At 42.9% G+C, this 14,155-nt stretch overlaps 1 protein-coding gene and 1 long non-coding RNA gene across 14 annotated transcripts in view; one reads left to right on the forward strand and one right to left on the reverse strand.

Moving 5' to 3' along the window:
- The window catches only part of LOC143280091 (uncharacterized), a 30,862-nt gene that overhangs the window by 1,125 nt on the left and 15,582 nt on the right, over window positions 1–14,155 (reverse strand). For 6 of the 12 annotated variants that reach the window (XM_076584665.1, XM_076584657.1, XM_076584688.1 and 3 more), the window contains 3 exons: window positions 5,031–5,118; window positions 3,341–3,433; window positions 2,269–2,409 (listed from right to left, as the gene is read on the reverse strand). In XM_076584665.1, the coding sequence (XP_076440780.1) occupies window positions 2,269–2,409; window positions 3,341–3,433; window positions 5,031–5,118 (322 nt within the window). The other 6 variants (XM_076584641.1, XM_076584633.1, XM_076584648.1 and 3 more) reach the window with 5 other exon arrangements.
- The window catches only part of LOC143280146 (uncharacterized), a 108,225-nt gene continuing 108,126 nt past the window's right edge, over window positions 14,057–14,155 (forward strand). Inside the window, exon 1 of one of the 2 annotated variants that reach the window (XR_013054999.1) lies at window positions 14,057–14,151. This is a non-coding gene — a long non-coding RNA (uncharacterized LOC143280146). The other variant, XR_013054997.1, reaches the window with a different exon arrangement.

Genomic DNA, 14,155 nt, shown 5'->3' on the forward strand with positions numbered 1-14,155 from the left:
TCTTCATCATCATTGTGGTAGCGTTATCATCACGTGCAGGAGAAGCAGTAGAGTTATTAAAGTAATTTTCATGAATTGTATTTCTGTTCATTGCAAACGTTCATTTTTGATTCTGCTCTCTATCTATCCTGTTTCCCCTCAACTCTCCATACAACTCCCCCACATTTTCTACATGTTAATTGTCTCTCTCTATTTGTTTTTGGTTTGAATGATGATTTTCAAATGTGAAAATCAGTATCTTATTCATATGTCTACACTCAGCAGTATGTGTGCGGGATCATGAAATAGAATTTCTTCATTCCAGTACTCTGAACTGTCGAAGTGTGCCTTACCACATAATGTAATCTTGTTCTGTACATGTTCTGTGTATGCTTTGCACTGGGCGAACAGAAACGTACACGGATAAAACAGAAGCTGTGCCTGGTGGCTGAACGAAAAGGGACAGGGATTTCTTCTTCTTCTTCTTTAATTAAAGCTGTGGAATCGTTGCTTCACCACACAGTAGAACTGTTCAACACATTCCTCCACTTTTGTCCGTTTTGTGTCATTCATGGTCTGAGTCTTTGCAAATGGTCTTCCTGTCCATTCTACAAATGTACAATGTTGTCAGTCCATCGTTTGAAGTCTTCTCCTCGTGGTGAATTACAACCTGCGAAAATCGAAATCGACGTCTGAAACATATTATCTCCCTTTGACTGTCAGCTTGTTCGCAAAATTTTTATTACCCTGGGCATAATGAATTGGGGGGGATAAGCATGTCGTCTTCGTTCGATGTTTGTCGTGGAGTTAAGGGCCTTGTGCAAAGTTCGAATCCACGTTTGTGTTAAGTGTCGCCGTTCAGAAATCGAGAGGCAGTATAGTCCCCTTTCACGCGAAATTGCTCTTCTGCTTGACCTGTGGCACAAGAGAAAGAATTAGAACTTCCGACTGGTCACTATATATAATTCTTCTATTTTTTGTTGTTGCAAACCTCGTTGTGTGTTCAAAGGCTAAGTTGGATGCCAAAGCATGCATTGTATTGTATTGTATTGTACTGTATTGAATTGTATTGTATTACTTTTTGTCACAACTTTCTCTGTGTGAAGGAGGAGAGCGTGTCGCCACAGTTCAGCGCCACCTTTTTGTTTTTCTTTTTCCGTGCAAGTGTAGTTGTTTCACTGTCAGTCCGAGAGAGGATTTAACTTCAGAATGTTGCCGTGTGTTCTATTGCGTGCGCTAAGTACATGCTGCATACGGGATACCCGTTTATTGTCCTATCCCGCCGAATGACTAGCGTCCAGACCACCACTCAAGGTCTGGTGGAGGGGAAGAAAGGTACGGCAAGTATGCCGGGGGTTCGTTTCCGCACGCTCGCTGCAGATTCTCTCGGTACCAATGCGGACGCGTTATTAAAAGGCCACCGCTCCATTCGAATTTCGGTCACGTAGTCAAAGGATTAGCTGGGCGCCTTTGCGTGCATTGAGTGCATCGGGTATCTGTACCAGAGAACTGGACAGATTCGCGCTTTTAACCCCTCGACTGCTGCTGACAGGTATGCTTGTCAGTGAAGGGCTGTCACTTTACTTGTATAGAATTGAACTAAAAGGTCAGGACATCTGACATCATTCTTTAACTGAATGTCTTCCGCTTGGGATTTGCTAGGTTTTGCTCACTAAAAAAACAATCACACCACTCAAAAGCACACGAGAAGTAAGTGAATGCGCTTCATATGCAAATCCACTGTTCTAAAAGAAAAAAAAAAGCTGGATAGCGCATACATTCTTTGAGTCCCTTTGCTAACTGAAGCCAGCAGAAGTGTTCAATCAGCCATTTTGCTACTCGTTTCGGTAGAGCGCGACGCGGTAACTTCATATATGTAGTCGAGCACTCAGCTTGGTGCAATGACTACTTCGCGGCAAGCTTTCACTTGCTCGCAGCGTTAGTTAAGCTGACCATCCTGTGTGTGCCTCCACAGCAAGTTTGCGCTACGTGTCACTGCACTGTTTTCCTCTAATAACTTTGGTAGACAAACCATTGGCAGATATCAATCAAGACACAACCACTGGCATGTCGTGGGGGTAAGCATAACACGATTTCATCGAAGATACACGGTTACAGTTCAGAAACTACCACCAGTTAGCGACAGCCGGATACGAGTGTCAGTATGGCGTCCAGTTGCCTTCAGCTTTCCTGGCCAATGAGCTATCCATCTATCTTTAGTCCAGTGATGCAAACCACCCTGATCTCATTTCACTGAGGTTCAGCACTCAAGGGGTTAATCCAACTCACCATCATCATACTGCACTGCCTCCCTCGACAGCCACTGACCAGGAGCTCTTCTTCCCCAGATCAGGAGGAGGAGGAGAAGTACGGCAAGAAAGAACACGCTGAGTGGCACGGTTACCATTCTGGACACGTCCTGATGGACACCTGATCATGACAGAACAAGATGCAAACCGTTTTGAAATCATGGAGCATCGTTCATACTTTTCAACATTTACGAAAAAAAAAAGAAGAGAGAGAGAGAGAGGAAAAAAAAGAAAGAAAAAAAGAAAAGAAAAAAAAAGGAGCAGGGCCTAATTTCGCAACAAAATAGCTTTTTGTGAGAGATTAATATGGTATACTGTTTCCGCGGCATTGCTGGACTTAAGACTCTTACTTGAACATGTTATCACTGCAGTTTTCACGTATTATCTCAGCTTGGAGGTACAAGCTTAGAGCTTCCCCACCATACTAAAAGTCATGAAATGCGCTCCTACCATTTCATTGATGAAAGTGGCATGACTGACTTTTTTTATTTTATTTTAAAAAGTTCTTTCACAATCATGGTCATAGTCAATAAGATTAGCAGCAAATCATGACTTTATTGTCTATCACATCACTAAAAATTGTAAATTTCATATTGCCACTTCCTGTGGGGAAATCAGAAACCCGGAATAGAATATTTTAGAAGTTGAAATGTTCAACACACCACAGACGTAAAAAGATGAATAAATATTTAAAACAAGCGAATCATTGTATAGCAATGCTTTTCCCCTCTTCGATTGCTCTGGAGTGGTGTTGTACTTTACCTGGGATAATGTGTCCAGTTGGTTAGCAGAACATGAATTCCATTTCAAGAACCAGTACATCTATGGTATAACAGCCAGACGACACACTGCTGGTTTCCAGTGAGCCACAGCTGAACATGACGACTGACTCCGTCACTCAACGAGCCTCGGAATCATTTCAAAGTGTTATACCTCTGTCTGAATTTTAGGCCTAGACTATCAAGCAAGCGCTGAACAATACATTGTCCTATCTTTCCGCAGCGTATACTGCAAGGAAATAAAAACATCTGCTTTTCTTCTTCCACTCCCACCATGACTGTGTGAAGTATCACTGGTGCGCCATAGTGAGAAACTGTAAACCGGATCCCTCCACGGCTGTCGGTTGCGTGTCAAAGCCTGGGTCTCTGCAAAATGAATCGTTTCAGTCCATCTTTATTTTCCAGTCTTCCCATCAAAACATAATCATTCTAAAACCACTGATTTTATTAATAAAAGAAGAACACACAAACAATGAACAAACACAGGAAACATATCCATTAACTCAATCAGTACGGCCAGTCCTCTCTTCTCCTCTACACAGACCCCTCGGATGTCCAGTGGGTAACTGAATGACCCAACCTTTAGCTTCCGTCGTCAGAATTGTGGTATTCTTTGTCAACATTCACCTCTTCAGTATAAGAGCCTTCCGCTTGCAATAATTTGATGATGGTAACTGGGGTGAAACGCTGTTAACGTCGTCTCTTTCGCCGTTCGTATGGAGAGAGTTAATAAAAGCGAGAATACGAATGCACTTGCAGTTTTTGTCGCCATCATTCGGTTTCAAGGACCGAGGAAGGCATGCAGCTCGGACACTTATTGCTGACTCATCGCCACACTGAACGGCCATGTCTGAACAAAGCGTGCATGTCCCAGTCCCTTGGTCGCAGAACATCTCTCCAGGGACACAGCAGTCCTGCTGGCAGGGAAACTGTCCTGCCTGGCACTCAGACCCCTCCGCAATGGAGAGGGAGGGGGAGGGGGAAGGGGAAAGCGTAATGGGCGAAGGAAGGGATGGGGGGAGAGGGGGAGGAAGGGTGGGATGGGAAGGGGGGGGGGGAATAACAATAATGTCTTTACTATCCAGCGTAACACAACCAGAAAATTTGTCTTTCATCACCTCTGCTGCAGTTAAAGTAACATAATTGTAAAACAATCACACTTACAAAACAGAGAGACAGCACACGCTCCATATTAAGAAATTCGGTTCACAACGTTATATCGTATTTCATTTTACATGAAGAAAGAGAATTGTTAGCATATAAAACATCAGACTTAACAGAAATACACACCATTACGCTCCACAGGAGGAATTTCATAATGCAACATTGATTTTTTTTTTTTAACGTGAGGAAAGACGATTGCTGGCATTGATATTCTTTTGTAAAAGTTCCACCCCCCTACCCTCCCCACACAAACACACGTACACACACTGCTAAATGTGTCGTGAGTTGTCAGCCCGCTATAGCGATGTGTAGTGTCGTGGTGTGCAGAAGAGAACTGTCAGGGTGGTTGTGTGATGTTCAAGACAAAATACAATGTTCGATATCTGGAGGTGGACAAAACAAACACACAAACAAACCAAAAAAAAAAAACCCCAGCAACAAACAAACAAAACACAAAACAAAACAAAATCCTCAATAATGTTGCATGTCTGTCTGAGTGGGTACGTCTGTGTGTGTGTGTGTGTGTGTGTGTGTGTGTGTGTGTGTGTGTGTGTGTGTGTGTGTGCCTGAAATCTGAGTGTATGACACAGGAAACGAATGATTAGCGCCCAGTGGCAGCCGTCAGGTATGCACCTGTTGTGCAAATGAAGCGCGTTTGTGAAGCGCTTAGAGCTTGGTCTCAGACCGAGGATAGGCACTAAATAAGTATTCATATCGATCAATCTATCAGTCATATAACCTTCGTCTCACGACGTGCGACTCAATCCATCGGTGCATTGCCGGCTGTCCAGGGACTTACCTTCGGCCACGTGCGACGGTGCAGCGGAAGACAGGTGGAAGGCACTGTGAAGGAGGAAGAGGAGGATGACAATCACCCTGCCGTGCATCTGAAACAACAGGCGTCACCCTCACGTCATATCAACCATTCGACGGGCGCAATAGCCGAGTGGTTACAGCGTTGGACTTTCAGTCTGAAGGTTCCGGGTTCGAATCTCGGTAACGGTGCCTGGTGGGTAAAGGGTGGAGATTTTTTTTCCGATCTCCCACGTCAACATATGTGCAGACCTGCTTGAACCTGAACCCCCTTGGTGTGTATACGCAAGCAGAAGATCAAATACTTACGTAAAGATCTTGTAATCCATGTCAGCGTTCGGTGGGCTATGGAAACAAGAACACACACAGCATGCACATCCCCGAAAACGGAATATGGCTGCTTACTTGGCGGGGTAAAAACGGTTATGTGCGTAAAAGCCCACTCGTGTACATACGAGTGAACGAGGGAGTTGCAGCCCGCAAACGAAAAAGAAGAAGAAGAAGAAGAAGATCAACCATTTGACCGCTGAGCCATGGTGAAATTAAACCAGCGTGACATGAACTAAAGTGCGCGAACGACTTATTGAGTACTTTTAATCGATTACGGCACAATCGATTTTGCTGAACAAAAGTATGGCCATCCCAACAGGGAGAAAACAACAACAACAAAACGTGACTGTCATGTTCACTTCACTTCTTCACTGACAAACACTACACCCACCAGCAACAGTCAAGGGGTTAATCAAACCATCGCTCAGTCACCCAGTCAGTATCGTGCATCAATTACCGTACTGTATCACATATCCGTGTCCTCTGCGGAACAAATAGTCGCCATTTGTGAATGTTCAGTTTTGTTATCGGTTCTGACTGTTATCAAGTGACCTTGGGGTACAATATGGAGTTGGGACCATGAGTGTCCCAAAATGATGATCACCAGCGGATTTTGAATCGGCAGCTAAAAAAGAAAAAAGAAAAAAAAAAAAAAGAAGAAAAAAAATCATATCGAAGTCAGGTAAACGACGATTGTGGCAAGGTTAGCACAGGCTAATATGGGCACATCCCTGGGACCACTCGTGTCAGCAGATGGTAGGCATCATTTGGGTCATGCTGCAGGGGCTGGAGCTGTCACTTCATCTGGACTTGATGGTTTGGCTTTCTTCATAAGCCTCTGAGGTGCTGGTCTGCTCCAGTGTTCTTTCTGGACTGCTCAAGACTTCCTGCTGCTGCACATGACACTTCTGTTTGTCAGTGCTCTGTAGTTCATTAAGACCGTCGTTGTGTTAGATGTGGGTAACATCTCCTGAATGATAGTGCATGGAAATGTGTTTGGTGAGCAAACATTGCGAGGACACAGAACCTCCAACATAGGTTTAATGCAACATCATACGGTAACATCATCATCATCAACTTCGTCATCATCATCGTCATCGTCGCCGTCAGTTTAGGAGGTCGTTGATTGTTCTTTCAACGTTAGAGAGCAAGAAAAGTCAAGAATGCCAAAGGCTGCCAGACTTACTTTCTTACAGCACCACCACTATCACCAGCCACCATCCTGAGATCGCATCACTCCTATAATCGAAACTAGCACCGTCGTTGGCAATACGTTTGTAGCCGTGTAATGAACCGAGTGGTTTATCAAGGTACGTTGGTACGAAAGAACTAACTGAATGATTGATTGTATTAAAGGATGGACAAGAATCCCCGTGCACAGGCCAGGAACATATAGAGGCCAGTCACAAAAGGGGTTTTCTAATGTTTTATTTCTACATTAGTTATTTAGAAGTTGAGAAGAAGAAGAGATAAGGAGAAGAGATAAAACAGTGCCTGAACAGACACAAGTAAACAGATGCCATTAAGCACATGTCAACACAAGTGAATAGAAAAGCACATGTATACAATCGGTTTGTTATAAGCAACAACATATGATAAGATAATGCATATATGTGAAGACCAAACAACTGACATCAAATGACATTTCTAATACATTTAAATAGTGCAGTTAAAGTGATTTAAGTTATGCTGATTTAATGAACGTACACTGACAGTATAGATTAGGTAAAGCTTATACTGTGTCAAAGTGACTCAAATGAATCAGGTTATCATGTAGCACTATACTGGAGTAAGCTGTATAGGAGAGGGCATGATAACTAAATTACAATTAACAGACTTAGGTGGTTTTTAACCAAAAACTGATATTAATCCAACACTATCTTGTAATCTTGACAGAATACTACACACATCTTAGAGTACTGAGAATCAGTGAAACACTGTAGCATCATAACTGATATCAGCATGTGAAATAATACATGAATAATAAACAAGATGATAGAATCAGTTGCTTTGATATTAAATACTAGCAAACTGAGAGAATAGGTAGTAAGCAGCACACAACACAAAGGTTGGAAGAATTGTCATGGCTTAACCATTAAGTGGTGAATGAACCTACACAAGTAATCCATTGTATTAAAGCCAAATATCAACATAGCTTAGCTTGTACTCAACATTTAAATCTCCTCTGCTGAGAAAGAATGCGTCATCCACTAGAACATTCTGGAACAAACTATCAGTGTCCAGAGACACCATGGACTGTGATGATAAGAAGAATCAAATGGAATACTGCTCTGAGCATATGACAGCATGGCAATTTTCTAGATCAATCATAGCCCAGCTGTGACTACAAGTCAAAGCAATAACTGAACAAAGTAATGACAACATACTCATATGAACATAAGTACTGTGTCGAAGAATACAATTTACAAATCATCAGCACATTCTAAATGGGATACTTACAGTGATACACAGCGAGATGTCAGCCTCTGGGACAAGCCACACACACACACACACACACTGCTTGTGACACAGCAAGAGAGATAGAGAGCACGGCTCTGGTCAGATGACTGACCATGTAGAAAGTGACCACTGATCACCCGCTCTGTCTCTTTATGCAAGTTAAACGGACTGCAAAGACAATTACGTGTGTTGTGAAGCAGATCGGCTCAAAACCTCCTAAATTTTCTCAGCAGTGTGTTAGTTACAAGGTGTTCAGTGATAGATTTCTAAATGATTCCTGAGCCAATTTATGTCGGATAGGTCGCAAAAGAAAGAGCCCAACACCTACTTTCTAACGAGTATAAAATGAAGTGTTGATTATTTAAGATGAATTTATAATGTTAATTCAAGTCACTTGAACAGGGTTAGTTTTAGCAAGCTCATCGTGGAAAATTACAAACAGTTAACGTAGGCAAACATAAGTGGAATAGATTTAAAGATGGAATTGTGACGATTCTGCCAGTATATAATACCTGACGTTTACTGATCCGACAAAAGAGATATTGATTAAATACAGTGGAGCAGAAACACAGACTCCAGCTCAGCCAATAGCGTACCGTGCCACTGGTCGAGGAGTGAGTGTGTGGTGAGGACAAAATGACATAAGCTTAGCGTCAGTTGAAATCTTTAGACTGACGAACGATTAAATTGAAATCAAGCATGCTTGTAACTGATTTAAGTGTGTGTTTAAGCACGACAAAAATAATATTGCAGTGAATGATACAGAGACTTGATTTAATAGATGGTTGGAGCCTTTGTCTAAAAGGGGATTTGCATTCAAACCGGGAATGGCGTCACACATTCTGTGTGGGTCGTTGCAGACCGGCAATTTAGTTGCGAAAACAGAGACCGCTATAACTGATGTGTGAAGCAGTTTTTGAAGCAAGCAGAGCGCTTGGTTACAAGATGTAAGCGTTGGTGATCACCATTATCCTCCTCCATCTTGTACACCCATTTCACAAAAACAATAACAAAAAACCAACCAACCAGCCAAAACATGACCAGTCAGACCCGACCCCAAACCATACATTTTGGCGGGAGTTTGGTGCACGGTGATAATTCATGGTCGTAACCAGTCAGTACCGGGGTGACATTCCGTACGTGGGGTGTCATTCTGCACCACGCGCCAGTGTAGGTCGTTATCAGTTGACAACTCTACCCAGTACCTGAATTACACACACACCACTCTGAAGTAAACTGACATATCAAGATACAAGTTTAATTTTCCTTAAAACATGGAAAATTGTCTTTCAGCTGTACGTACAACACAAAACATTGACACACATTCAAAGATAGATATGCATCGATCTGGTCGAGGAGGAATGAAAGTAAACTTCATAAGGATTAAAATGGCTCAGTGGTTAAAACGTTGGCCAGAAAAGGTGACTCAGTCCTGAAGCGGTGACCACCCTGGAGATACAGGTTCGATTCTGCTGAGGACCAGGAAAAAGAGAAAAAAGAAAAGACGGCAATACAATGGCATCCAGGAGTCATGACCTGGGTGCGGCCTGGCACCTTTAGAGCATAAGGAGTTAAGAGCCGAAACACTTGACTGAGGTGGGCTTCTTCTCTGAAGACCATGGACTGTCCAACTCTCCCTAGAGTTTTTTATCACCACAATACAACACAATACAATACAATACAAAACAATACAATACAAAACAATACACAGTGCAGCGATTCAAACAGAAAGATCAAATCTAGTTTCCGTCATGTTGTGTTGTGGAGGACAGAGGGTCTAGTCAGAACAAATTCCCAAGAAAACGGCCCTTCCCTGTAATATAACATGAAACCACGTTTTAGTGATAACAAGTGTGTGTGTGTGTGTGTGTGTGGGGGGGGGGGGGGGGGGGGCGAGGGGGGTAGGGGGGGAGGTGGTGGTGGTGGTGGGGGCGGAGGGGGAGGGGTTGGGGGGGAGTAGGGGGAGTGGCAGCTGCTCTGATATGCTCTGATATAAAAAGGCAGTCTCTGCCCGCGTGCGACAACTGGTCGCCATCTGAAGCGGAGGCTGGCATCTTAAGCCTCATTCAAGGCTGGACAGTGGTGGTAGAGTGCAGACATTTTCAGCAAAAATTGTTCATCATTGTTCGGCAATGAACTACAACAAGAGGCATGGGAAAGAGGCTCTAGAAAATGGACTGATGATCCACATGTGAGTACTTATTATAAAAAATTTTTTTTTTTAAATCAGCAAACAAACGACTTAAAAAAATGACATCTCCATCACTCTCTCTCTCTCCCTCTGTCTATGTCTCTCTCTCATGGTCTTGACCGAAGTAATGATGATGATGATAATGACTGATGCTGCTTCTGACATAATGATTTCAGTTAAAGCAACAGGTACTTGTCTTGTCTACGACAGATTGTCAATCGCATCATTACCAGCCGTTTTAATCCCACTGACTAGAATTTCAACAAAAGCTTGCACGAATCAAGATTTCCCCTGATATAGAAAGCAGCACACGTTAATCCTCTGCGCAAAAAAACTTCAAGAGCATTATGTAACATTTACCACCCAGTGTCCTTGCTCAGTTGTGCTGGTAAAGTCCTTGAGAGATGCAGCGCATACAAAAGCGAGTTTACATGTTTTTAATCGTCAGATCATATTTGTCTACTTCCCAGTCAGGCTTTATTCCTGGTGACTCCACATTAAATTAGTTGCTCTGCAGTTATAATGATTTGTGCTCATTTTTTGATGATGCAGTCACAACCCAGGCTCTGTATCCAAAGCTTTTGATCGAGTCTGGCACAAGGGCTTTCATCTGAAGCTGAATGGCACACGAGGCAAACTGTTCGACTGATTTACAGATTAATCTTTCTGATTGTATCTGAGCAGTCATAATAAAGAGTGATAAGTCTGATTGCAAAAGAACCCTCCGCGGGTGTTCCTCAAGGCTCTGTACCGGGTCCACGTCTATTCCTTGTTTATATTAATGACATTGTTCACGACATCCAGTCCAACATAAAGCTATTTGCAGATGATACGAACATGTCCTTAGCACTAAAACCCCAAGACATCGATGCACAAGTACTTAACTCTGACTTAGAAAAGATAGATTCTTTGGCTAAGCACTGGAAAGTCAAATTTAATGAAGGGAAGACAGAGTTGTTAAATTTTTCTCTAGACATTAACTACGTTTTTTACCTCTTACTTTTGGCAGCACATCTTTACAAAGTCCAGACTAACATAAACAACTAGGTGTCATATTCCAAAACAACTGTAAATGGAATGAACATATCAAAAGGTATGATCAATACTATAACTATGCTGGTTTCTTGTCCAAAGACGTATAAGTACAAGCTAAATAGAAATGCATTCGAAATTATGTACAAATCATTAATATTACCACACTTTGACAATGCTGATATTGCATGGGATATTTACACAGATGCACAATCAAACTCACTGGAAAATTTACAAGTTGAAGCATTACGAACCATGACTGGAGCCGTTCGTGGGACAAGTCATCAAAAATCATACCGAGAGTCAGAGTTCCATACCCTTAAGGAAGAAAGGAACAGACACAAATTTATTGTATTGTATTGTATTGTATTGTATTGTATTGTATTGCTCCTATGTCACAACAGATTTCCCTGTGTAAAATTCGGGCTGCTCTCCCGAAGGAGATCGTGTGGCTACACTGAGAGTGCCACCCATTTTTTTTGTATTTTTTCCTGCCTGCAGTTTTGTTTATTTATTTTCCTATCGAAGTGGATTTTGACTACAGAAATTTGCCAGGGACAACCCCTTTGTTGCCGTGGGTTCTTTTACGTGTGCAAAGTGCATGCTGCACACGGGACCTCGGTTTATTGTCTCATCCGAATGACTAGCGCCCATACCACCACTCACGGTTTAGTGGAGGGGGAGAAAATACTGGCGACTGTGCCAGGATTCGAACCAGTGCACTCAGATTCTCTCGCTTTCTAGGCGGACACGTTACCTCTAGGCCATCACTCCACAATAATTCATGTAATATTTCAAAATGGTTAACGGTCTATGCCCAAATTACCTCATGGATCTTGTACCCGATGTTGTTTCAGACCGTAGCCCATACCATAGGAGCAGATCGTTAGAACGTACCGTACAACAATTCCACACTGAACTCTATCGGAAATCATTCATACCTTCTACCACAGATCTCTGGAATTCTCTGCCTCATTATATGAAAACTAGCAGCTCCTTAAGCCAGCTTAAACAATACCTATGTGTTAACGATGCTGTAGTGCCTAGCTACATTACATTGGTAAAGGGAAAGAACAAGATATTCGCTGTCGACTTCTTTTTTCCCAATGCCGACTGTCCTAAAACCGTCTCAGCCGAAAGTGTAATTTGAGCAAGACACTCCACTATAATCAAATTCAGATAGGACAGCAGTTGCCTCCTCTGCGGTTCTGATGGTCATAGTCAGACGCGACTGACTATCATGCATTCTGTTACTTATTTGTTTATTCATTTATTTCATTTTTTATTTCCTGCTTATGAATAAGTTTTTGTTGTTGATATTATTGATTTGGTTCATCAGCCGTCACGTTAAAACTGAAGTGCTTTAAGCTTGTTGATGCTCTTTTTTGTTTACTTGTATTCATGCGCACTGTTGAACAATTCAAGATTTATTCAAACAAAAAGAAGAAAAAAGAAAGATAGTTGTCTCCGAAAAATGTTTATTATCTGTGTGTGAAGGTACTGTGACAATGATCATGTAAGATACAGCCAGCTATTGAGCTCGATGGTGTGGATGGCCGTAGCAGCTAGTTCAGAATAGTCCCCCTTTTCTGCTTCCAGCGCATCGTAATATTGAGAAGTGTCAGAAAAGGGAGTCCATACCTTTCCTTCCCTTACTGTCGCCAAGATGTAGGAACAGGCTGTTGCAGTAGGATTCCCCCACCTTTGCTTTGTCACAGTGGAGACTGAGGGTGTGGGTAGGTGGGGGCTCGGTAAAGCCTTGCCCAGAACGACCCCCTTCCTCTCTCAACAGCTTGATTCAACCCGTGAAAAGGGGCTGACCCGACTATGTTGGGTGGGGTGGGGTGGAGGGTGAGATGGTTGATCTTGACCCCCGGGTGTGGTCATTCGAGGCTAGCCCAGGACGATCCGGGGCAAAACGGAGTAGGTGGGTAATTTGAGGCTGCAACACCGATGAGACAGTCTGCACAGCTTCTATCAGCTTGCACATAACCCGTGACCGGGCGTTCCTACCGCGCGCGAGCCTACGTCAATTTTGACAGCTCTACACAGCTCATGACTACACACACACAGACACCACACACACACACACACACACACACACAGACACCACACACACACACACACACAGACACCACACACACACACACACACACACCACACATACACACACTGAGTGCAGCGCAGCATACAGGAGGCTCACCAGGGAGTCCAGTATCATTCGTCACAGGATAGTGAGCCTGTATCATGATAGATTAACTCTGTGTGTGTGTGTGTGTGTGTGTGTGTGTGTGTGTGTGTGTTATTGGCAGGTCTAGTGTGGGACCTTTTACTTCAAGAAACCTTTGTCTGGAATTGGGACTACTGAACAAAGAAAGCATCGCCCGGGTAGGACACTTGAATACTTCGGGGAACAGACCTGATCTTTCACTGGCACTAAAATAGCTAGGGACAGCAAATTCCATTTCTAGTGCAGGCATTCAAAATGATATCAAGTCAATTAATTAGGGTAGCTATGGGTAATTGCAAACAGCGTGTAACTGTGGACGATTCGAATACCGCCCCACTTCGGAGCGCCGGTTCTTAACGGTTGCATTTCACAATTTGACGTCTGCTTCGACCTCTCTCCAATACCTTAATGAATATTCATTTCCAAGAACCAGTCAAACATCAGCTATTTCTGGCTTTTTCCGCGCTCTTTCTTCTCTTCGCGCACCACTGCGACCAAGGTTACAAACGCGCTCTCAAAATCCTAAAACCAAATAAAACAAGCGGGGAGGTAGGAGGCAGTAATTCTTTTTTTTGTAAGCGAGATCAAGGTCGCAACAACTACGCAAATAGCTTGTCGTTGTCTGGTTTTCCAACAACGCAGAGTGACAATGGTTTGTGTGGTGGTGAATCATGTGAAATGTGCAATGCAAACTTATAGATGTGGCAAGAAATTGCAGACTTTGTAATGGCACACCTTTCGATTTGATAAAAAATTGCAGACTTTACAACTCTTTACGACTGATGTGCATACGCATGCGATTGCTACTGAACTGGGAATATCATTCCACTAACTTGGAGGAAGTGCTTTCCGAGAACATCCCGCGTTT

Source organism: Babylonia areolata, chromosome 1 (assembly GCF_041734735.1).
Source record: "Babylonia areolata isolate BAREFJ2019XMU chromosome 1, ASM4173473v1, whole genome shotgun sequence".
In the NCBI taxonomy this organism is placed as follows: Eukaryota; Metazoa; Mollusca; class Gastropoda; order Neogastropoda; family Buccinidae; genus Babylonia; species Babylonia areolata.